Source organism: Physeter macrocephalus, chromosome 4, assembly GCF_002837175.3.
Source record: "Physeter macrocephalus isolate SW-GA chromosome 4, ASM283717v5, whole genome shotgun sequence".
NCBI classification, from domain to species: Eukaryota; Metazoa; Chordata; class Mammalia; order Artiodactyla; family Physeteridae; genus Physeter; species Physeter macrocephalus.
In genome coordinates this window covers 79701818-79727428 of record NC_041217.1, presented here as the reverse complement: position 1 = coordinate 79727428, position 25611 = coordinate 79701818, and the positions used below count along the sequence as shown (strand labels likewise).

The following is a 25611-nucleotide window of genomic DNA, read 5'->3' as shown; positions in this document are numbered from 1 at the left end:
AGTATTGACAGTAGTTATCTACAGTTTATACAGCTGTAAAATAACTTTCTTAGAATCAGATAATACAAGGGGTGTCATCGAGATGGAATCTAGACTATGTATTAAAGCACGTTTTTTCCTCATATATATACACATTTTTTCGTATATTAGCCATACACGCTCACCTAAATGCTCCCTTCCCTATCAAACTTAACTGAAATAAGTCTGTTGCCACAATTTCCTCCCTTCTCATTCATCCAACCCACCATAGGCTTGTTTCAAACACCTACACTGTTACGTCTATTTACAACCTGATCATATCCATTCTCTACTCTTATCATTTTCTTGAATATGGCAGACTAGGTGAACATGTCTTAAAAACTCAAGAAACGCCCGAAGAAAATCAGGTAATATAGACAAAGGTCTATTTTCTAAGCTGGCTGCAGCTATCTTGAAGGCACAGGCTTATTTCTTTTATATACCTATATATTAGCTTTAATCTTCCACAGCTACAGACATCAGAACCCCTTTCTAAACACTTTTATGCAGCCCAAGAATAAAATCGGACAAAACTGCAAGAAAGAAAAGCTAATTCCCACTTGGTGACAGAGCACCTAAAGCTTCAATTACCAAGCAAGGAGGAGTCAGCCCTGGTCACTTCCCCCTCCGGCGACCAAGGAGCGGAAACCGAAAGCCAGACCAATGTCACTCCAGGGACTGCGGAGATCCAGACAACTCAGCATCCTGGGCTCAGCGCCTACCCAGCCCTGATTCGAGCAGCTCTCGGTCCGTGAAACGCCCAGTCCACACGGGAGCACACAAACTCGACTCCTGCACCCCAGGGCGCGCGCCTCCCCAGGGGCTAGAGCACCACTGTCCCTTGTGCCCGGGTCTGCCTATCCTCTATCTTCTGGTGGGTAACTTCTCCCCGACAGCGCCTCGGGCGAGAGGAACCAGACCAACAGCGGAGGGGGGGAGCGCCAGGCTCATTTTTGCGGAGAACTGACAAAAACTATGCCCGAACCCCCAGCCCTGGCCGAGTCCAGTGCGCCTCCCGCCGCGCCCCCGGCCCGCTCCGCCCCGCCTTCCTTCCCGGCCTGCGTCCCGCCTCTCACAGCATTCCGGCGGTCCCATCCGGGAGGTAGGCACGGCGGGTTAAGTTCCTCGTGGAAAGCGGCCGAGCGGCATCCCCGGACAAGCCTTGCCAGGAGTTCGGCGGTAAAGCAGCCAATGTCCCAGGAGGCTGGAAAGACCAGCTGCAGGAGCCCCGGCAGGCGAAACACCGCCTTCCGCTCCCGGCCGGCGCTCACCAATTAGAGCCCAGCTCTTACGTCATTTTCCCCAGAAGGCAAAGGGAGCGTCGGGCGGAAGAGGCTCCTTGAGCGGACCCGGAAGGGGTGGGTTCGAAGGGCGGGTCTAATCAGCCCGATCCTCGTGGAGGCCAAGGTAGGCGTCGTAGGTGCGCGGCGGACGAGCGCTTTTGCTCCGCTCCTCGGGTTTGTTTGGTCCTCGCTGAGGCCTTCCTGGTGCTAGCAGCGGGCGAGGCAGGGGGATTTGGGGCCGGTCTCGAGGGTGGAGGGGCACCTGGGCCACTGCGGGAGCCCCACCGCCGTCCCCGGGAAGCCGGACGCGGACACTCGAAGCTGGCGCGTGCGGTGTTGAGCTCGTTCACCCGGCGCCTGCAGGGCTTTCCTGAGGATGGTCTGGCAGCGTGGTGGGTGTGCGGAACCCCCAGTTCACCCTCTCCTGACTGAAGAATTGGTTTAGGGACATCTGACAGGTCTGTTCCGGCGGTCCAGCCTTTCAGCGCATCATAGAAGCATGTTTTCGGGGGCTGTGGGTTAAGAAGCAGGGATGGTAGGGGCATAGAGGAAGGTTAGGTCGTGAGCTGTCTCCGAAAAGCGTCATATACACACATGCATGTGAGACACAAGTGACCAGTACCAAGTTGTATGGAAGATCGTTGAAGTTTTGAGGCAATGGAAAAGGCTTAGAGAATTGGACTAGCCCCAAAGGAAGTGGGCCTCAGAGGGTAACACTTAGGTAGACGGGCGAATGCATGTTATTCTAAGGGAGAGGAACAGTTTGAAGAAGGCAGGTGACAGGACAAGGAGGGAAACCAGCTAGCCTAACAAAAGTTTATGGGAGAACTGAAGAGGAATAGATAGGTTGAGTTCTTGCAAAGTGCACACTGTTTAGCTCTTAAAGAGTTTTGGGGTAGAATTAGTGCGTTTGAAAAGATTAGTCAGGTAGTATTAATGACTTAAAAAAAATGAAAAACATGGAGGTGGAGGTGCTGCATAGTGCAGGAACCCAGTGATAAAGAGCTGGAACAGAAAGTAGTGGAAAGAGAAAAGGATCCTCCTTCAGAGAAACAGGTAGAAGTTTCTGACAAAAGAGAGGACGGAGGCAAAGAGAACTAGTTTAGTGGTTAAAAGAAGAAATTTTGGAGTTTGGTTTGTAATCTGGCTTTGGCACTTAAAACCAGCTGAATGACTTTGAGCTGGCTATTTCACGTGTCTGTGTCTAGTTTCCTTGTCTGTAAAATAGGAATAAGAATAGTACCTATCTTGCAAGGTAACTGTGAAGGATCCTTTTAAGCACTTTACATGTATTAACCCACTTAATTCAATTAATTAATTATGATTAATCCAATTAATAAATATGAAATTAACTGCATGTGTTTACTCAGTTATGTACGTTTTAATGTATCAGTTACCATATAGTAAGCACCCTTTCAGTATTGGCTGTTTAAATAATATTAATGAGCCAAAGGTTACTGCAAGGTTTTGAGCCTGAATGGCTTAGAGAGCTGTGTGTTTTAGAGTCAGAAAAAAATGAGTAGGGTTCAGGAAGCAAGGTAGGTTTGGTTTTATACACGTTAAATGTGATACTGCAAGGTGTTCGGATGGGGATGTCTAATAAGCTCTAGGAGCTATATAATTAGTATTTAGGTATGTGGGCCGGACTGGAAGTAGGGATGTGGTGGGTCCCTGGGCCTAGGCATGCTGTATGAAGTCTCCAAGGAAAATACTGTGGTAGATGGTGGAAGACTACCATGAACAGCAATTACAGTTAAGGAGCTGGGGCCAGAGGAGTAAGATGAATTGGTAAAGAATTGATCAAATGGCCCAGGTTAAGAGCGTTTTTGCCATGTTAATATTATCTTCCCTTCATTTTTAACTGGCTTTATGTTGGTTCCTAGGAGAAGAAAAATGAGGCCTGTAAGTGGTCATTAAAAGAAAGTATTAGTACAGGCGTTGAATATTTTCCTGTTAAAGTAGACTAAAACATCAGGTTGTAATAGAAAGAGACCCTGTAGCGTTAAACCAAACAAACTGAACCACCACCACCACCAAACAAAAACAGCTCCAGAAGAAGGCTGTAACTTCTGTTTAGTATTCTTGTGTTTTTTAAGTTGCACCGGTGTTTGAGGGAATACCTTTCACATTTCCATATTAAGAGCAGACAAGCTTAATTTATCTCCTTCACCAGTTGTCTCTTATGGTAACCAAGTGTTTTCAGTGAATTTGATTTATTGCAGTTGTTAAAACCAAAGCTGGGTCCGCCCCCCTGTGAGCAGTCAAGCCAGTCTACTGACACCAGGTTGTGGTGAAGGAAAGTGCAACATTTATTGCAGGGCCCTCAGGAGGAGGGGAGGCTGATGCTCAGAAGACACCCCTCCCCAACACTGGCTTTCAGGGAAAGGTTTTTAAAGTCAAGGTGAGGGAGAGGGGGTGGGGCATATGATCAGCTGTTGGGCATTCTTCTGATTGGTTGGTGGTGAGGTAATTGGGAGTCAGCACCATCAACCTTCTAGTTCCAACTGGCCTGGAGTCTACGTGCTGGTGGTCAGCATTCAGTTAACTTCTCCCACCTGGTTGGGGCTTCAGTATCTGCAAAACAGCTCAAGGATATGGTTCAGAATATTATCTCCATAGCCCTTGAGGAGGGACCTAAAGATCCTTGACTTTGTTTAATGGCTGAAACTATTTTTATTTTGTCTTGCTTGATTCCTTTGTTTCTGCATTTTCTCACTTCTCTGATTACATTTGCTCTTTGGAACTCAGGGAAGGCTTAGGAGGCTAAAGGTTTTCTACTAATGGGAGGCAGGTGGAGGACACAGTGTGGCGGGGCGAGGGGTGGGGGGCGGCGGTGGTGTCTGACCTGGGAAGGCCCTGTAGTGTCCTGCTCGGTTACACAGGAACTATGGCAACTTTGAAAAACAATGTGCCAAGTTGTAGTGGTAGTTTTTGTGTGCCAAGGGCAGGTGGCTGCCCTGCTTTGGAAATCCAGGACAGACCTGCACGTGTTAGTTACAGTAGTTCTCAAAGCAGGGAACCGCAGCAGCAGCATCACTTGAGAGCTTGTTAGAAATGAAAAATCTTGGGTCCCACTCCAGACCTACTGAAGCAGAAAGAGGCCCTGGGGATGTGCGGTGTAGGTGGTTCCCAGCAATTTGTTTTCATAATCCCTTGGGTGATTTAGATACATTCTACAGTTTGAGAGCCACTGTGCTCGAAGGTAAGTGCCACAAGATCAGGGATTTTGTTTTGCTCAACACCATATCTCTAGCATCTAGATCAGTGCCTGTCTCATTATTAGTAGGTTTACAATAAATGCTCACCAATAAATATTTTCAGTCTCAGGCTATCCGTCGCCGTGTAAAAACTTTGATGGTAGTTGAATGGGCAGAAGCAAATTGTTGAGCTGCATTGAGGCCAAATGTCAGAATTTGTGAGGTGGCCATGACAGTGTGACCAATCCGAAACTTGAGGAGTGAGAGATTACACATTGAATCAGCAGTGAATAAAAAATGGAGATGTGTGGGTATTTTATGTCAGTAATATCTTCAGAGTAAATGAAGGTTAAGCAACCACAGGTCATGTACTTTTAACCGCATGATACACAGTTGGTGTTTGCCAGCCTAGCAGAACCAAGGTACCCAAAGAACTCAGTTTTCTTTGTTTGCAGGTGCAGCTGCCTCACTTGTGGTATCAGATGTTAGAACATGGGGCTCACCAGGCAGTACCTACGCTATGTTGCCAGTGCAGTCTTTGGCCTTATTGGCAGCCAGAAGGGTAATATTGTCTTTGTGACACTTCGTGGTGAAAAAGGACGCTATGTGGCAGTACCAGCCTGTGAACATGTTTTCATCTGGGACTTAAGGAAAGGAGAGAAGGTACGTGAGAAATCACCTAGATTGATATTGATTTATGGGTATTTGAGGGTGGAGGCAGAAGTGGGAGAGCTCCGCTTTGTCATGCACAGATTTTTTGTTTTATGTGTGTGCCTCTAGAAATTTTTTTTCCTTTGGATCTAGATAGCCAAGTATCACATTCTATTGTGCTTTTCTACACTATATTCTGAAAACCACAACCAAATGAGCTTACCTCTTAGGTATTTATTTGTAGTGATATTTACATGTAATTATTTGTAATCATTATTCCCAACATGTTTGTTTTTCTCTACTTTACCAGTTCTCCATTTTTCAAGTTCTTCTACTTGCCCTCACAACTAGTTACAGAATATTAAGCATTTAAAAGGAATATTGCTATGTTGACTGAATCTTTTTCTTACTTATGCAGATGAGGCCCAACGGTTGTTAAACTAGCCTTTGATATTTTGTATGACTCTGAATTCCCAAGCCTACCACTTCTGCCAAACAAAATACAGGCATTTTGATCTTGTCCACTCACTTTGTGACCTCCAAGAGGTTAATACTTTTATACTTAGTGTCCCCCAGAGTCCCTTGGGGATACATCACTGTAGCACTCCAGTGCCATGCAGGTTGGTGTCTGGGATGGGGCTCAGTTAAATCAAGGATGTGTTTATAACCCTTTATGGAAAATCATTTGGTGTTGACATAGAATAAGGACTTAGTAATTTATTCCATTGCCTGGGAAATTTTGGCATGTATTATGCTAATGTAGAGCTTTGGAGAAATAGTATAGTGTAGCTTTACCTTTTCTTGAATGTTTCATTACCCAGTACAAATAATAATTTCTATATTAAAGAACTTGAGATAGAGTCCAGAGTCTCATCATTATTCATAAGAGTGATTTGGAATTATTGATGCTCTTAATTTTACTGCGCCTGATTATTCCCACACTTTTTCCTTGATGACATGCTTAACTCCTCTACATTGTTTGTAATTCTTATTATTTCAGATTCTCATCCTTCAGGGGCTTAAACACGAAGTCACTTTCTTGTGCCCCTCCCCAGATGGGCTGCACTTAGCTGTTGGTTATGAGCATGGGTCTATCCGAATCTTCAGTCTTCTGAGTGGGGAAGGAAATGTGACCTTCAATGGACACAAAGCAGCAATCACTTCCTTGAAGTATGATCAGCTAGGAGGCAGGCTGGCATCTGGGTCCAAGGTGAGACCTTGAATTAGGTGCCCAGACTTTAATCTAGAAAGAAGTGTAAGGCTGCTGCTGAAGCAGGTTATTCACAAACATTGTTGCGTGAAACAGTGGGCACTCGGTGTACAAAATAGTATAGATGGTAGAATAGAGTGAGAAGGATGGATATGAACTGGGTGGTTCATTTTGTTTCCTGTCAGATTCACTGATAAAAGACTATTAAATACAGGAACAAGATGAGGATGCCCATGATAGTTACTATGTAACATCATTGTGGATATGCTACCCAAAACAGTACAGAAGTTGGGGGAACAAAACAAATTGGAAAAGGAGAGTCAAAATGATGATTCTTGGCCATTCGTTTGGTAAAATTGGTAGCTTTCCTATATCTCAGTCATCAGAAAATAGAATGTAAATGATTCCATTTACAAAAGTATGTTAAGTAATGAACACAAAAATACTGTGAAGCTTTACTAAAGAATGTAACAGAAGACTTGAGTGAATAGAGACACAAACCATGTTCTTGAATGGCAAGACAAAGTATTGAGAAGATGCTCGTATGTTCTAATTAGTTTATACAGATAAAGCAATTTAAATATCCCAAAGGTCTTTTTGTTTTGTTTTTAGAATATGACCAAATGACTTAAAAGAATATATGGAAAAACAAATGAATAATAAATAGCAGAATTTTGGGAAAAAATAAAACGGTTTCAGATTTCTTTTTTCAGGGTTAGATTTAAGAAGTTTCAGGTATTAAAATACATTATGAAGTCATAACTTATAATGTGTTATATTAACCTGGCATTAATACAAAATAGTCAGATAGATGACTGCAACCAAATGGGAATCCAAGAAACAAATCCACTTGATATACCTAATTAGTATATTTTAAAGATGACATTTTTGATGAGTAGAAAAATGATGGATTACTTATGAAACAGGACTTAAACAGTTGGCTATTTGGGGGGAAATTTAAAGTTAAAACTTTACCTCATGCTGTGTACCAGAGTCACGGATTAAAGACTTAAATATTAAACCATGATATTTTAAGTAAACTAGAAGATATATAAATAAATATTTATTTGATATCAAGGTGGAAAAAGAATTCAAGCATATCAGCAAGGAAAGAAATTATAAAGGAAAAGACTGATAAATTTGAATGCTTGATATTTGAATATTTAAAACATTTGTGCATCTAAACACTATAAAGAAGTTGTCAAGAGTAAATCCTAAGAGTTCTCAACACGAGAAATTTTTTTTCCTTTTTTTTTCCTTTTATTATATCTACGAGAAGATGGGTGTTAGCTGAACCTATTATGGTAGTGATTTCACAATATATGTAAATTAAACTGTCATGCTGTATGCCTTAAACTTATACAGTGATGTACGTCAATTATTTTTTCAATAAAACTGGAAAAAATAAAGGACAATGAAAAAGGGAAAGTAATAGTTCCACTATGAAAGGGAAGGATTTATATCATGTCTTAATAACCAACAAACAAGTGAAAAATAAGACCCAAAGGAAGATGAAAGACATGACTTGGCAGTTCAAAGGAGGTGCGGAACGGCCAGTAATCACCATAGAGCATGTACAGAATTTCTCATTGGTATTCAGAAATGCAAATCAAATAAACATTGAGACAGCCTTTCAACTTGTGAGATTGGCACTGTTTTTTGAGCAACTGATAATATCCAGAGATGAAGGGATGGGAAAACTGGCATCATACATATCCTTGGTGGACCTTTAGATTGGTGCAGCCTTTCTGGAGATCACCCTGAATTGCAGACTTAAGATAGAAATACCTTTTAACCCAAGAATTTCCCTTTTTAGTTTTTATTCTTATCAGAGATACTTACAAAGATAGAGGTACAAGAATGTTCATTTCCACATATTTATGATAGCAGAAAATTGGAAACTGCCTAAATGGCTGAAATAGAAAAAATTTAAAGTAAATTATGGTATACCCTTAAGGTTGGTTATTATGTGACCATTAAAAATGAGAACAGTCTGGAAAGACATGGAAATGTATTAAATGAGAAAACTATTTGGGGGGAAATTTAAAGTTAAAACTTTACCTCATGCTGTGTACCAGAGTCACGGATTAAAGACTTAAATATTAAACCATGATATTTTAAGTAAACTAGAAGATATATAAATAAATATTTATTTGATATCAAGGTGGAAAAAGAATTCAAGCATATCAGCAAGGAAAGAAATTATAAAGGAAAAGACTGATAAATTTGAATGCTTGATATTTGAATATTTAAAACATTTGTGCATCTAAACACTATAAAGAAGTTGTCAAGAGTAAATCCTAAGAGTTCTCAACACGAGAAATTTTTTTTCCTTTTTTTTTCCTTTTATTATATCTACGAGAAGATGGGTGTTAGCTGAACCTATTATGGTAGTGATTTCACAATATATGTAAATTAAACTGTCATGCTGTATGCCTTAAACTTATACAGTGATGTACGTCAATTATTTTTTCAATAAAACTGGAAAAAATAAAGGACAATGAAAAAGGGAAAGTAATAGTTCCACTATGAAAGGGAAGGATTTATATCATGTCTTAATAACCAACAAACAAGTGAAAAATAAGACCCAAAGGAAGATGAAAGACATGACTTGGCAGTTCAAAGGAGGTGCGGAACGGCCAGTAATCACCATAGAGCATGTACAGAATTTCTCATTGGTATTCAGAAATGCAAATCAAATAAACATTGAGACAGCCTTTCAACTTGTGAGATTGGCACTGTTTTTTGAGCAACTGATAATATCCAGAGATGAAGGGATGGGAAAACTGGCATCATACATATCCTTGGTGGACCTTTAGATTGGTGCAGCCTTTCTGGAGATCACCCTGAATTGCAGACTTAAGATAGAAATACCTTTTAACCCAAGAATTTCCCTTTTTAGTTTTTATTCTTATCAGAGATACTTACAAAGATAGAGGTACAAGAATGTTCATTTCCACATATTTATGATAGCAGAAAATTGGAAACTGCCTAAATGGCTGAAATAGAAAAAATTTAAAGTAAATTATGGTATACCCTTAAGGTTGGTTATTATGTGACCATTAAAAATGAGAACAGTCTGGAAAGACATGGAAATGTATTAAATGAGAAAAAGGAGGAGAGTTATACAATAATAGGAATGGCATGATCTCAGTTAACCACATGTATGTATACATAAAGACTAGAATAGTATACAACAAAATATCTGTGGTGATTATATCTGGATGGTGAAATCAACTGGTGTTTGGTTCCTCTGTGCTTTTCTGTATGTTTTCCAAATTTTCTATAAGGACTACATATCAACTTTGTAATAAAAATATTGTTTGTCAAGTTAGGCCTTATGTGGTAAAGAAAATTCTTCTGTATTTGATTCCTTTAGGACACAGATATTATCGTGTGGGATGTGATCAATGAAAGTGGCCTCTACCGTCTAAAGGGGCACAAGGACGCTGTTACACAAGCATTGTTTCTACGAGACAGGAATCTGCTAGTTACTAGGTAAAGAAATAATAAGTTTCGTTTCCGTTTCTTTCTCTAGGTGAATTCATTGGAGAGGTTTTCAAAGAGGGAGTTTGTTTCATTGCTTACTCGTATCTCCGCACTATACTCAAGCTCATGTGCTAGTTTCCTCTTCTCGCTGCTTTTCCTCTCTCTTCCCCTCCCTTCCCAAACAGTGTCATAGATGCTATCCAGTTATTTATAGCATTTTTAAATTCCCTTTTCTGATTTGTCATTATTTTCCCCTGATTTCAGCTTTTCCATATTCCTTAACTCTTCAACAGACCTTGTATAGGATGAGCTGTCTACTTTCTGGATCCCTAGAAAGTCAGAAAAGCCAAATATGGAGCCAGTGGGCAGATGCGAATACCAAATGTTTGTTTTAGCCTGTCTCTTGAGAAGAGACATACTACATACTTAGGCCTTCTGAACATCTCATAGGTTGAACCATTTGAAATTTCCATTTGTGTGGGTTAAAAATGATAGGTCAGATATCAGCAATTTCATATAGTTCAGACTAATATAATAGTTACCATTCCTAAGGAATGACCACCCTGGGAAGTTTGGGATCTTATGTTTTGCCAGGCAGTGATTAGAAGAACCATAGTAATTAGAACCATAGAAGAACCAGAAGGCAGTGTAGAGGAGCCGCACAAAATGCTGTACCAGTGGTGGATTTGTTCCTGTGGGGTAGGATACAGGGATGTTAGTGTGTCCTGTTCAGATAACACACATTCTGTGAGGCAATGACTCTACTGTTCTACTAGAATATACATACACCTTATAGCTTAGGGAATGTAAGGGAAAGGAAATAACACCGTGAGGTGGGATTATATGGGAAAGACTTTGTAAATTGGGTTTTTGTTTTTCTCCAGTTTTGTCATGAAGCAGGATTATGTTAGATTTACATTGGTGAAGAAGCAGGGAACAGGCATTTGAGGCAGAAATAGTAGAGCCCATTGACAGGGAGATTTAAGTGCCAGTTAATGGGAGGTTTTGGGAATGGTGCTGAAGAGCTTGATTTTGAATCCATAGAGAACCTTGAGTTAGTGCAAATTTAGAAGATTAAGATTATCTGACAGTAGTGTATTGGATGTGTTCAGGGAACAGAATAGACAGAGACCAGATAAGTTATTAAAATAATTCGGGCAGTAGGACCTAACTTCAGGTGTGTGTACAGAAATGGATTGGGAGGAATCGAGGCTTGGAGACTTCCCAGAGGAGGCGTTTTCAGGACCTAGAGACTAGCTGGACATAGGGGACAAGGGAGCAGGCGAGGTCTAAGATGTTTGTGTGTTAGAATGAAGGAATGTTGATGCTGTGGCGATGGAAATGATGGTCAACTGGTCAAGTTCTGCGTTCTGTAGCACTCTGAATTCAAGGTTATTTTTGTGCTTACAGATGGAACATTTTATTTTTCTACCTGAGAATAGCCATATAAAGAGTTAAGATTCTTTACTTTTTAAAAGAAAGGTCAGGTAAATAGTAGCATTAGACATCATTGCTGTGTATTGTCTTTTTAAGGCAACAAATAAGTCCTTGATTTTCCTGTTAGTTCAGTGATTCTTCCTAATAAGATTTTTTTCCTATTTCTTCTTCTAGTGGGAAAGATACCATGGTGAAATGGTGGGACCTTGATACCCAGCACTGCTTCAAAACAATGGTTGGCCACCGAACTGAGGTATATGTAGGGTCATGGGCCCAGGGAAAGAATAGCAAGGCAGAAAGGAAAAGATGGTTTCTTCCCTGGCCCTTTCATGGCTCTTTGTTTTTACTGCTAACAGCAATCAACATGTACTGTCTTTAGAGAGAGAAGTTGGAGTGGTGGACAAAGTGCCAACCGTCAGAGCAGATGCAGCTGCTCTGGCATGTAGTAGAAATGGGCCTCGGATAAGTTTTTAACCCATGAATATGGGTTTCATCACTTTTAAATTATAAGTATCCACCTTTATGATCGTAGGGAAGTTTAATGATACTGTGTATACAGTGCCTGGCCCGGTGACATGTAAATAGCAAATTGTAGCCATTATAATAATTACCTGAACATAGATCTGTTCAATAGAGATCAGGGAATATTTTACATCTTTGCATCCTCCTTTGTGCTTTGTTCATACCAGGCATAGGTGAAGGTGATTAAGGGGTACAAACTTCCAGCTATAAAATATGTAAGCCATGGGTTGGAATCTACACATATGGTATATAGTCAATAATATTTTAACAACTTTGTATGGCGATGGATGGTAACTGGTCTTATTTTGGTGATCATTTCATAATGTATAAAAATATTGAATCACTGTGTTGTATGCCTTAAACTAATTTAACATTGTATGTTAATTATAACTCAATTATATATATTTTTGTATATATATGCCCTAGAATATATGAGGAATATACACACCCTAGAATTAATGAGGAGGAAAAGCAGATTCTTTCTTGATTTGCAACAGTACTGTTATTTTCATTGTTCATGGATGTTTGAGGCTAAAAATTATGCTCTGATAGACGTTAATGGAGCACCTTTCATTTGCAAGGCACTGCTGAAATCAAAGAAGTACCACGCTTGAAATCATTATTTTGAGTGGCTTCTAGTTAGGATTTATTCTGAACAGCTATTTAAATTTAAGGATAGGAAATTACAGAGAAACTGCTAGTCACCCCATAAACAACACTTCCACCACAGATCATTTTCTTTCTCAAAGTGAGCTTTCTTGTAGTGTAATTTGAAAGGGTTGTCTTAATATTAGATTTTGCAGTGCCAAAGAGATTTCACTACACTGTACTTAGACTTTTGGAATGTCGTGTCATGCATCCTGGAGTCCCTTAATAACCATATTATTTGAATCTGTTTATACCCTGTAGGTGTGGGGGTTGGTTCTGGTGTCAGAAGAAAAGCGACTCATCACTGGGGCTTCTGACAGTGAGCTGAGGGCTTGGGACATAGCTTACCTGCAAGAGGTAATTGCCTCTTTTCTGATCATGGGCAGTGTCATGTTTTAGCAATTTCATAGGCTTGTTGAATTTAGACTCAGATGTAATTTTTGAGTACTTCACATAGTATTGGAATTCTCTCTTACTGCGATTTCGAAACAATTTTTTTTCTTCATTCTATGGTCCATTGCCCTCATTTGCACTTGGAAGAAGGATAGCTTTAGGCTGACAGCTTTTGGTAATGTTAATGTTTTAGTCTGTAGGGCTCTTAGCCTGATATTCCTTGACCTTTGGGTGTCCATGGATGGACTTCCGAATATCTGTGACCCTCTTCCCTCAAACAAAAATCTATGTAAAATTTGTGTATGTTTATATAAATATGTATATTCTGAGAAGATCTGTCACATTTTCTCAGATCATCAAAGATTTTGTGTGGATGAAAGGTGTTATTAGGTTTAGCTGGAGTTAGGTGTGTGGTGTTGTGTCCAGTAGCCATTTTGATGGGTTTTTCATTAGTAGGCTAGGGTTTATCTTTTTTTTTATTTAGGGAGAAAATGTAACCTCTCTTGCAATGTCTTTGTAATTCGTAATGCCAATATGAATCTTTCCCTCTAGAATATGGTAGATCTTTCATCTAAGAAGGTTTTAAAATTAATGAGGTCATCATTTTTTCACCTTGTTATGAAACAATAGTCCTTATACTGTGGAAAGTTATTGGAGCTGGTATAATGAATAATGTTTTGTTTGTGTTCTTGATGTGGTCAGTTTTTAATACATTCTGATGAATGTGCTGTCGTTGAAGAGGTTTGATCAGAGAGATCACTAAATGGAAGTTATCAGTGGCTATAAGGACAGGTTTCTAAGTCATTAGGGGTGAAAATCACCTCCTGGAACAAATTATTTCAGCGCTTTTTTTAAAAAAATTATTTATTTTTGGCTGTGTTGGGTCTTCATTGCTGCACGTGGGCTTTCTCTAGTTGCGGCGAGCAGGGGCTACTCTTCATTGCGGTGCGCAAACTTCTCATTGCGGTGGCTTCTCTTGTTGAGAAGCATGGGCTCTAGGCACATGGGCTTCAGTAGTTGTGGCTCGCAGGCTCTAGAGCACAGGCTCAGTAATTGTGGTGCACGGGCTTAGGTGCTCTGCGGCATGTGGGATCTCTCTGGACCAGGGCTCGAACCCATGTCCCCTGCATTAGCAGGCGGATTCTTAACCACTGCGCCACCTGGCAAGCACTATTTCAGCTTTTATTTTCCCATTCTTATAAAACAGATCGAAGACCCAGAAGAACCAGAGCCCAAGAAAGTCAAAGGGTCTTCCCCTGGAATACGGGACACACATGAAGCAGAGGATGGTACCCTTGAGATGGATGAAGCTCCTGAGGATGTAATTCATTTTTGTTTCTTACCTTCAGTTGAGTTGAGTGGTGGGAAAGTATTCATTTTAGGGAAGATCTTTGTCATCTGCATTTCTTGGAATCATGTCTTTTCAGGGGTCAACAGAACTATTAACCTTCATCTTTTCTCTTGCTTCCTCTGCAGCGCATCCTTACATGTAGAAAAGCTGGTTCCATAATGCGGGAAGGAAGGGACAGAGTTGTGAACCTTGCAGTCGACAGGACAGGCAGGATTCTTGCTTGCCATGTGAGTACCAGGCTTAGGAGAAAATAACAAGCACTTGGCTGTTCCTTTAGAGACTTGTTCTTCTTTCGTATTCAGTGTGGAGGTGAACTTTTCTTTGGTCCTGTTAAGATTTCCTTATATGGTATTGTGTGGACCTATATTCCCTAATTTCTGTTAGCCCAACAACAGTAATTGCTCTTATTTTTCTTATTATTAGCAAACATTTATTAAATACTTGTCTTTCTAAACAATTTAAAAGCATTAACTTCTTTTTTCGTTTTTTTTAACATCTTTATTGGAGTATAATTGCTTTATTGTTCTGTTAGTTGCTAATGTATAACAGTGAATCAGCTATACGTATACATATATCCCCATATCTCCTCCCTCTTGCATCTCCCTCCCATCCTCCCTATCCCACCCCTCTAGGTGGTCACAAAGCACCCAGCTGATCTCCCCATGCAGTGCAGCTGCTTCCCACTAGCTATCTGTTTTACATTTGGTAGTGTATATATTGTCAGTGCTACTCTCTCACTTTGTCCCACCTTACCCTTCCGCCTCCCCATGTCCTCAAGTCCATTCTCTATGTCTGCATCTTTATTCCCGTCCTGCCCCTAGGTTTTTCAGAACAAATTTTTTTTTTTAAGATTCCATATATATGTGTTAGCATATGGTATTTTTCTCTTTCTGACTTACTTCACTCTGTAAAAAGCATTAACTTCTTATTTAGTCTCAGAGTAACATTGTAGAAAGTGTGAATTCCCACTTTACAGATGAGACAACAATCCCAGCGAGATTAAGTTGTCCATGGTAATACAACTAGTAAGGGAAGAAAGAGAAATGTTCTTACAGAGAAAAAGCTAAATTACAAATTGCCTCTCTTGGACTCAAATCAACCTTTTGCCTTTCTAGGGGACTGATTCTGTGCTAGAAGTGTTTCGTATCCTTTCCAAGGAGGAAATTCAGAAGAAAATAGACAAGAAGATGAAGAAAGCTAAAAAGAAAGCAAAGTGTGTTTTCTTAATATTTACTACTAGTCAAGTATCGTGGGTGGGCCACATAGTACTGAAGGAAAAACTATGGCTTCTTTAAAGGAGTATTTACTCTGTTTTCAATTACCATTAAATGCTAGGGAAGATTTTATGGAGTGCTGGTAGTCCAAGTTTTTAATTTCTAAATACAGCTTCATAACTATCATATTCCTAGGTCTTGCACTCAGAGCCACACAGAATGAGAAAGGCAGCATAGGTATTTAAACATAGCTTCTAAATGATTTAATTCTGAGAGGCTAGCAGTGTGTCTTCAGTGACAGCAGCCTATACGGAAGGAACCCGTGTTGCATAGTGCTGACCTTTGGGACTGTGAGAAGGAAGACTGGTTGGACAGTTACATAATTGAAGTTTGGGGGCAGTATAACCTTACAATAAATAGGTCATGGGCTTCCCTGGTGGCTCAGTGGTTAAGAGTCAGCCTGCCGATGCAGGGGACGCGGGTTCGTGCCCCGGTCTGGGAAGATCCCACATGCCGCGGAGCGGCTGGGCCCATGAGGCATGGCCGCGGAGCCTGTGCGTCCGGAGCCTGTGCTCCGCAACGGGAGAGGCCGCAGCAGTGAGAGGCCCGCGTACCGCAAAAGAAAAAAAAAGAAATAGGTCATTATAGCTATAGAAATCAGTTTCTCAGTGGTTGAAATTTATCAGGTCTCAAAGAAATAAAAAGTCACCAGTTTTTTTAATTTTTTATTTGCCAAAGCAAATCTTTTGAAACCTCTGGGTTTTTTTGGCATGGTTGGGTTATAAGTGCAGAGTAATGGATTTTCTAAAAAGTCCTGAAGTTAGAGAAGTTTACCAGAAACACTTCAGTGGGATAGTTTGAACTACAAAGACTTGTCCCCAGAAATTTTATGGGCTGTTGCATTCAGAATCCGTTTATTGAGGGCACCCATTGGATGGAATAACACTTCATATTAATTGCGTTGTGGTTCACAAAGCATTTTTACATACACTACATTGTTTAATTCTCAGGTTAGTCTGTGTGGTTAAGTGACTTTTCCAGGTTCAAAAAGGTTGTTGGTCTCAGACCAGAACTTGACTCAAGTAATAGCAAAGCTTCTTCTAGAAAAGTGATAGCATGATAGTCTTTTTTTTTTCTCCTCTAGATTAAATTCTTGCAAAGAGGAGGAGGAAGACCTTGAAGTCAATGTTGAAATGACTCTGCAAGATGAAATCCAACGGGTGACTAATATCAAAACTTCTGCCAAAATCAAGTGAGTGAAAATGTAATAGCTGAAATATCTGAAGGAAGGATCTGAAGTGTTGCTACAAAATTGTATCGGCTTTTCATGCTATTTGTAAGCAGTCTCTACGAATTATATATCTGGAGACAGTGATTGTGGGCCTCAGCTCCTCTGCTCACCATGGGCTCACTTATTCATCATCTCATATTTGTTTTATTATGATAGCTTTTAAGCTTTTTACTTACAGTTCTTTGCTGCCAGTTAAAAAGAAAAATGTATACCCCACATTCCAAAAGGATTTTCAGTCATTTATAAAAAAGAATACATGCACAGAAACAAATCAGAGCCAGTATCTGAGCTCAGGTTTCTTGGACTTAAAAGCCTATACTAGACTACTGTCCAATACTCAGAGCACTCTTATTGTAAAATCCTTCATACTTGTTCAAACTTTGTATAGATGGAGGGCACTGCAAAGCTTTTCTCCTAGAAAAAAATTAACCTTGTGAGCTAAGATGGTTGCTGGAACATTTATGAATATTTTCTCATGCAGATCCTTTGACTTGATTCATACTCCTCAAGGAGAGTTAAAGGCTGTCTTCCTGCTGCAAAACAACTTGGTGGAATTATATTCACTGAATGCATCCATGTCAGCTCCTCAGACTGTCAGGACAAACAGAATTACCATCGGGGGTCATCGCAGTGATGTGCGGACTTTGTCATTCAGCTCAGACAATATCGCTGTCCTTTCAGCAGCAGCTGATTCCATTAAGATATGGAACAGGTTTGTGAAATGATGCTTTCTATAACTTTATCCAATAGTGTTTTCTTCCCTTTGAGTTAGTTTTTATTTGTTTGTTTGTTTGTTTTTGTTTTGTTTTGTTTTCGGTACGCGGGCCTCTCACTGTTGTGGCCTCTCCCGTTGCGGAGCACAGGCTCCGGACGCGCAGGCTCAGCGGCCATGGATCACGGGCCCAGCCGCTCCGCGGCATGTGGGATCTTCCCGGACTGGGGCACGAACCCGTGTCCCCTGCATCGGCAGGTGGACTCTCAACCACTGCGCCACCAGGGAAGCCCCCTGAGTTAGTTTTTAGTACTCTTGATGGTTACTTATTCTTAGGGCCCTAAATACAGTTCCCTCAAAATGTATCTTCAGTGCATTTTGACTGTAGGCCTGTGGAGTTTAGAGTAGGAAAAGTTGCCTTTTTAGATTTGGTACAAAAAATTTAAGTTTATTCCATGTCTGAAGCTTATTGCTGTACTTGGCTAGAGAAAAACACAAGCATACTTCCTACTCTAAATTCAAATACGCTCTTAGTGCTTTACAGTAATTTTACCATGATTTCTCATTCCTCACTTTCCTAGATGACTATTTCACATGTTCTTACCTCTCCTCACACCTCACACCTCTAGCCCCTTTAAGCTGATGACCTTGCTTCCTAGTTCACTGAAGAAATGGAATCATCTAGAAAATGTTCATATGCCCCCACCTTAGCTGCATTTGTATCCACATAATCTTTCTTCCTATGACTGTTGGTGCTCCTATCCAAAAGGTAATCACAAGCTATATTTCTCCTTCTCCAATTTTCCTCCCTCTCTTGCATCATTAATCTTCCCTCTCCGTTGGGTCGTTCGCATCAGCATACAGATACGCTGTAATATCTCCCATCTTGAAGGAAATAATCCTGTCTCATCCTTCTCTCTCTTTCCGGTTATGTCCCCCCATCCTCTGACTCCTTTTCTCCATCAGGCCTTTATCCCCACCATTTCACCAGAACAGCTCTTGTCATCTCATCAGTGGTGTTCATGTTTCAAAATCCAGTGACCTATAAGCTTTGTTTGACACTCTCTTTGAATTGATAACTTTTCTCCTCTTTGAAACAGTTTGAATTTCATTACTTCCTCTTTCTCTGCTGGCTGTTTTTTTTCTCAGTCTTGGCTAGACCCTTCTTATTTTGCTGACCTCTAACTATTGGAATACTTCAGGGCAGAGTCTTTGAACCTTTTCTCTGTCTACACTCACTTTCTGTGATCTCTAGTCAGGTGGCTTTCTATATGCTGATGACGCTTAAATTTCTATCTCTAGCCATAGCCTCTCCCTGAACTTCAGACTCATATGTCCAAATCTTTTGTTTGTATCACACTTGGATGTCTAATTAGGCATCTCAGATTTTTATATGTCCAAACCATACTCGTGATCTTCATTTCTTCAATAGTCTCCCCACCCTCTGTTCCTACAGACTTCCCCATATTAGTAAATAATTACTTCCTGTGGTTTTTCTAGCCCAAATCCTTGTAGCCATGTCCAGTGCATTAGCAAATCCTATCAACTCTACCTTCAAAACTTCCCTGGTGGTCCAGTGGTTAAGAATATGCCTGCCAATGCACAGGACATGGATTCGATCCCTGGTCTGGGAAGATCCCACATGCCACGGGGCAGCTAAGTCCGTGTGCCACAACTACTGAGCCTGTGCTCTAGAGCCTGTGCGCTGCAACTCCTGAGCCCACACGCCGCATCTACTGAAGCCCATGTGCCTAGAGCCTGTGCTCCACAACCAGGAGCCACCGCAATGAGAAGCCCGCGCACTGCAACCAAGAGTAGCCCCCATTCGCCACAACTAGAGAAAGCCAAGACGCAGCAATGAAGACCCAGTGCAGCCAAAAATAAATTTAAAAAACAAAAAAATGAGTATTTAAAAAAAAAACCAACTTACCTGGAATTCAGCCACATCTCATCACCTGTACTGCCACAACCTGGTTGAAACCACCAGTATCTCTTATCTGGATTGTAATAGATTTCTGACCGGTCTTCCATGCTTCTTTACTTGCCCCTCTGTGGTCTATTCTCAACACAGCGGCCAGTGTAATCTTTTTATAATGGAAGTTATATCACTTCCAGGAGCTCCATCTCACAAGGACTAACTACAAGCCACAGTCCTTACAGACATTGTCTCTTACCACTCTCCCCTTCTCCAGTGGAGCCCCCCTGGCCTTTTTGTTATCCCTTACAGGCGACAAGAACATGCCTGTGTCATGGCTGTTGTGTTCCCTTTCTGCGTGGAACCATCTTCCCCTTTCGGCTAAGGCTTTCTCCCTCTCTTCTCATCACATGGCCATCCTGCTATCCCCTTCCCACCCTTGTACTCTTGGTCCCCTTCCCCCAGGTGCTGTGTTTCTCCATAGCACCTGCTAGCACCTGATACACCAATATTTGTCTCATTTCCAGAGGATGTTAAGCTTTATGAGATTTGGGGCCTCTTCTGTTTAATTCATTGTTATACCTCCAGCACCTAGAACGGTACCTGGCATTCAGTAAATGTTGAAGAAAGTGGGCATTTGATATCTGTTTGTTGCATGGATGAATGTTTATGGTCCAATAAAATGAACTTTACTTGTAAGGATACAGTATGCTAATTCGACTTGCAGTCCTCTGGCCTCACTTCTTTGTAGTGGCAGATCGGGCTCTGTTGAGCCCAGCAGATGCTTTTCTCAGCTCTTTTGTAGAATCTGTTCCTTAGGATTGGGAGCCGCCATGAAAGAAAACAAAGTTAGGTGCCTCTTACTAATTTCTCCCTTCACTGTAATAAGCCAGGGTTATTCAGACTTTATCCTTTCTCATATTGATCACTCTGTGTGGCTAAGTGTGTATGAAACGTACATGCTGACCTCTCAGATGGAGAAGCAGGTTCTGTTAACATACAAGTTATTTATTCCTTCTTTCTCACAGGTCTACACTGCAGTGTATTCGCACGATGACCTGCGAATATGCACTTTGCTCATTCTTTGTACCTGGTGATCGGCAGGTGGTCATAGGAACAAAGGTAAACAGTCTTTTCCATGGATTTGGGGGACTCTTTCTACTCAGTATTCTTAAAGTTGTTTGAGAAATATGCTTCCTATTTTAGCATATGGGAAATGTATTAGGGCCAGATAGTATGAGAGGGTGTTAGTTCATTGCCCATTTTTTTGAGGTTTTTATTTTTATTTAATTTATTTATTTTGGGCTGCATTGGATTTTCGTTGCTGCGTGCAGGCTTTCTCTAGTTGTGGCGCGAGCAGGGGCCGATCCTCGTCTCGGTGCATGGGCTTCTCATTGCGATGGCTTCTCTAGGGCTCTAGACACATGGGCTTCAGTAGCTGTGGCCCACGGGCTACTGAGCGCAGGCTCAGTAGTTGTGGCTTGCAGCCTCTAGAGGGCAGGCTCAGTAGTTGTGGCGCATGGGCTTAGTTGCTCCGTGGCATGTTGTATCTTCCCGGACTAGGGATCGAACCCGTGTCCCCTGCATCAGCAGGTGGATTCTTAACCACTGCACCACCAGGGAAGCACGAGGTTTTTTTTGTTTTGTTTTTTTTTGTTTTGTTTGTGTTTTTTTTTTTTAAACCAAACCTTATGTCAAATTATGAAGAAAATTAAAATCATGACCTTGAGAAAACTGTCACTAACATTTTGGAGAACAGCCTTTCATGCATCTTTTTATGAGCACACGTGTAATTGTATTTTGAGAAGACTGATGGTAAAAGACATTAAGTACCAGCATCATGCGTGGCAGACAGAAGCATTTGGTAAATACAGCCTGACTGATGAAGTACTCAGCTGCTAATCAGATTGGGAGATAACCATGAGGGAATAAGCAGACATGGATTTGGATTCAGTTTGGAGCAAGTCATATAACTTCTCTTAGTGTGCTTCATTATCTATACAATGGAATAGTGACACTTGCTTTTTGGCAGAGCCTTTTGTGCCAGATGGGCCTAGGTTTGAATCCCAGCTCTTCCATTTACTGGCTGTAAGACCTTTTGGGCAAGTTACTCAACCCTGTGAGCCTTCGTTTTTTCATGTAAAATGATGTAAGTAACCTGCCTCACAGTCCGCAAAGCACTTAGCACAGAGACCAGCTCCCAGCAAATAACTAATAAGAACTGGTAGCATAAGTAGCACGAATGGTAGTAGTAAGGGTGGTAGTGGGAATAAAGTGGAATAAGATCTATGGAGTATTTTGAAAAGTGCTTTGCAAGTATTTGTCATTATTATCCCCCAAACTAATGCCATGTGTGCATGATTATTTTATTAGAAAAACCTATGTTATCATAATGGATATTTTTGGTCCAGCAAAAAGTGTAAAATAAGCTGGAGAGATTTTAGGGTCAATGTCAGTGAAAGAACATTAAATTTCAGTTAAAAGTTTTCCTCATTTTTCATTCATTCTTTTAACAAATGTCCATCCACTATCTGCTATTGGGAAAACATTTTGCAAATTGCTTCAAAGACTATTTGTATGACCCAGACAGAATCCCTAGCCTAGTCTCTGTGCCATGCTACTAACATACATGATCTCATTTAATCCCCACAACAGCTTAGAGGGGTTGGTGATATAAACTCCATTTTTCAGATGGAAAAACGGGCTCATGGAGATGAATTTACCCACAGTCAGAGTTAGAGAGAGGCAGCCCTGGGATTCAAGTCTTCCACTTACGTTCTTTCCACCACATGTGCACAGGCTTGTCATAGAGCAGGCTTTGCCACTGTGTGTGTTCCGTGCTAGCACCATGACCACAGCATATACATGGTCTAAACAGGAAGCGTGGCTGATAGTTTTCTAAGCTACTGTGATTTTTTTTCAAGTTCATTGCCCTCCCTAGCATTGTAAGTAGTATTTCTCATTATCAGTGTATTCTAGAGGGGGAAATCAAGAGTTGGTTAAGCCAGCTACCATAGAGGATAGTCCACTTAAAGGACTGATTAAGTTTTTTAAAGGTTTCTAAGTTCCCCAGTTGCTCTTATGTTTATTCTGATATGCCTGTGGCCATGATATTTCCCTTTTGAAGTTGAGGAAACCAGTGGAAGTGACAGTAGTCCTGTACTACAAGGTTGTACTGTTCCTTAGTTGTACAGTATAGCAACCCTGCCGGGATTAACCCAACATGTCAGTAGGGGATTTAACAACATTTATTCACAGAGGAAGTACAGAGCATGGACCGTGGAAGCCCGTTTCCTGAGCAGTTAGCTACACTGTTGCTGCTTGGTTATGAAACTGTGTAGGTTGTGTGTTCATTTTGTGTCTTCCAAAGACAGGAAAGCTGCAGCTTTATGACTTGGCCTCAGGAAATCTGCTGGAGACAGTAGATGCACATGATGGAGCTTTATGGTCCTTGTCTCTCTCTCCAGATCAGGTAACTAAACCAGATGTTAAGATCTGGGCTTCAGTACTCTGGTTGTACTTCCCATTTCTTATATCAAGTTCTACTGCTGCCTAACAGGGATTTGTCTCAGGGTTTCTTTAAAGAAAGCCCACTTTTGTCTAATCTCTAGATTTTATATATGGTGCCATATCTTGTGCCTGATAATATGAATAGCTGTCGTTATGATTTGAAATCTTGTTCAGCTGCTGTTGATCATCAGCTCCATGACATCAAATTGCTTACCCTCCTGACTTTTTACCAGTGGTTTGTGATACTTCTTAAGAGGAAATACTTCCTGGGGCAACACAATGTGGAGGATAGAGTAGACTTTTCTGCTCCCCTTTTAGTCCATACATCTATGACTATATAAATCTAGTGATTTTTTAGTAAATATGTGAACCTTTTCAAGTCAATAACAGTGTATTTCCCTTCAAAGGAGTCACCCTGGAGAACTGTGTACTTATTCCAGTAATGGTGCTCAGAACATTTTGAGATATTTTTTGACAGCACCTTAAGGGATTGTGGCCCATTTATTTGAATACTCCCAATGGTGGCAGACCTTCATTCATTGAAAGATATTTTTGGAAAAAAACGGAACCTGGAATTTAGACTGGGTAATGCCATTTGGGGTCAGAAATGAAAGAAACAGCATTTAAAATTTAAATAGTAGTAACATCTAGCGTTTGTAGAGTGTTCTCTTTTCCAAAGTGTTTTCACGTCCATCATTTCATTATTGTTATTTTCACAATGATTTTATAAACTAGGTAGTCTTTACAACTGCACCAACACTGAGGGTCATTATAAGGTTATTTTCCCATGTTACAAATCTCTGAAATGGCAGAATAGACATTTGAGATCTAGTTTTCTGACTCTATAGTCCTTATAGTTTACACTAACACTAAAATGTGATAAAACCAATTGAATACTTCATCGAAAATTCTTTTGACTGTTGCCTTACCCTGCAGTGTTCATTGAGTCTTTCTTCCTGATGCTGAATGAAAGTATAACTAGAACTTTACACTAGTTATCATCTGACTATATTAGTCTCTGCTAGGAGTTCTCCAATAGGATCTGTGGTGGTATCCCCTAAAGAGCAATGAAGGGAGTTAATGAAAAACCACATATCCTAATTCTTATCCCATGCCATTAAATAAAAATGGTCTTTTATACTATTTTGAGGTGTCTTATTAAAGTTTCTGTACTAAGATTTTTTTTAAGGGAAATGTCATTTGGTTTTCAGCGTGGCTTTGTGACAGGTGGTGCAGATAAATCTGTCAAGTTCTGGGATTTTGAGTTGGTGAAAGATGAAAAGAGTACCCAGAAGAGGTGAGTGGACATTTTTAATTTGTGTCCCTTTTGGGGGAGCAAAAATGGGGAACCATTGAATGGGTGTTTGACATGTACTGATATTTCTTTTGAGCTCCAGAGGGTTTTTGGAATTTTTTTGTGCCTTTGTAGAGTACTCATTTTTCTTGATGCTTTCTGTAATGCTAGGCTTTCTGTGAAGCAAACCCGAACCTTGCAACTAGATGAAGAAGTTCTGTGTGTCAGTTACTCTCCCAATCAAAAGCTGTTGGCTGTGTCTTTGCTGGACTGTACTGTGAAAATTTTCTATGTTGATACTTTAAAGGTACAATGGTTATGCCTATGGATATTTGCTTTCTTTCTGACTGACCTTGGGTTGAAACTATAAAGAAGTGGCCTTGAGTGTTCCCAGCAGTAGTATGTTTCTAAAAATTTGTGAATCAAAACATTGCAAGTACACTAGGAAAGCTAGGGTTTTAAAAGAATCCTTTGGTTCATAATTTTTGTTTAAAGCAAGTTGTATTTCATATGTTCAGAAAATCTGTGGACAGAAAATCCTGTCGTAGCCAGTAGTTTTTTAGAGCATTGCTAGGTGTCTTCGGCAGTGATTCCACACTTGGCTGTAAATCAGGATCATTTGGGTTGCTTTTAAAAATATAGATTACTGGGCTCTACGCCCAGAGTCTCAGTGGGACTGGATTGGGCCTGGAAATATTGTTGTGAAACAAGTGCTCCAGAGACTTTTCAGCTAAGAGATCCAGAGAACGTCTCTGTTCCATATTCTGACTGAGGGAATAGGCTTCTGCAGCAGCCCTGGCTCCACTATATTGCAGCATTCTTGGCAAGTGCATGCAGGGGTTGTATGCTGGATATGGGTACAAGTCACCTTCAGTGGTTTGACTTTCTTCTTTGAAACTACAGACATAAAGCAATCCAGAACAGTCTTAGCATTGTATTTAAAGTTATATTTTAGGTCTATAGATAATAAATTATGCCTGTATTTTATAGACATGAGTTATTTATATTCTTTTTTTTTTTTTTTTTAATGTTTAGTTTTTTCTCTCACTGTATGGACACAAACTGCCTGTCATATGCATGGACATCTCTTATGTAAGTAAAATTTAAATAGTGTCTCAGTAACAAATTGTCTTTTCTAAAATGCTATCTTAGTTCTTGGCTTGATAGCTTCATTTTAGTATTTTTCAGTTTGTTGTATAACTGACTATCCTAAAAAAAAATCATACCTTAAATATATATATTTCTTTAATGCTTTTAGAATATTTTCACAGATACCTGAATTAATCCTCATAACCAACTCCCTGTTTTGGATTCCCCAAATAGTATTTTCTTGTATAAAAATAATATAGGGCTTCCCTGGTGGCACAGTGGTTGAGAGCCCGCCTGCCGATGCAGGGGACATGGGTTCGTGCCCCAGTCCGGGAAGATTCCACATGCCGCGGAGCGGCTGGGCCCGTGAGCCATGGCTGCTGAGCC

General features: G+C 40.6%; 2 protein-coding genes across 8 annotated transcripts in view; one reads left to right on the top strand and one right to left on the bottom strand.

The window, feature by feature from the left end:
- The window catches only part of GDAP2 (ganglioside induced differentiation associated protein 2), a 93259-nt gene extending 91997 nt beyond the window's left edge, over window positions 1-1262 (bottom strand). For 2 of the 5 annotated variants that reach the window (XM_024119856.3, XM_024119857.3), the window contains exon 1: window positions 1095-1258. The gene's annotated coding sequence lies outside the window, so the exon portion shown is untranslated. Of the gene's footprint in view, window positions 1-1094 lie in introns of all 5 variants that reach the window. The other 3 variants (XR_002891223.3, XM_024119858.3, XM_028488957.2) reach the window with 3 other exon arrangements.
- An 81-nt stretch (window positions 1263-1343) lies between these two features.
- The window catches only part of WDR3 (WD repeat domain 3), a 39307-nt gene continuing 15039 nt past the window's right edge, over window positions 1344-25611 (top strand). The window contains exons 1-16 of one of the 3 annotated variants that reach the window (XM_007123751.4): window positions 1344-1425; window positions 4954-5161; window positions 6150-6359; window positions 9739-9857; window positions 11460-11538; window positions 12717-12812; window positions 14056-14169; window positions 14325-14426; window positions 15315-15412; window positions 16558-16665; window positions 17186-17416; window positions 20360-20453; window positions 22702-22803; window positions 24053-24138; window positions 24307-24442; window positions 25171-25227. In XM_007123751.4, coding sequence (XP_007123813.2) covers window positions 4991-5161; window positions 6150-6359; window positions 9739-9857; window positions 11460-11538; window positions 12717-12812; window positions 14056-14169; window positions 14325-14426; window positions 15315-15412; window positions 16558-16665; window positions 17186-17416; window positions 20360-20453; window positions 22702-22803; window positions 24053-24138; window positions 24307-24442; window positions 25171-25227 — 1803 coding nt within the window. In that variant the 5' untranslated portion in view covers window positions 1344-1425; window positions 4954-4990. Of the gene's footprint in view, window positions 1426-1475; window positions 1760-4953; window positions 5162-6149; window positions 6360-9738; window positions 9858-11459; window positions 11539-12716; window positions 12813-14055; window positions 14170-14324; window positions 14427-15314; window positions 15413-16557; window positions 16666-17185; window positions 17417-20359; window positions 20454-22701; window positions 22804-24052; window positions 24139-24306; window positions 24443-25170; window positions 25228-25611 lie in introns of those variants that run through there. The other 2 variants (XM_007123752.4, XM_028488956.2) reach the window with 2 other exon arrangements.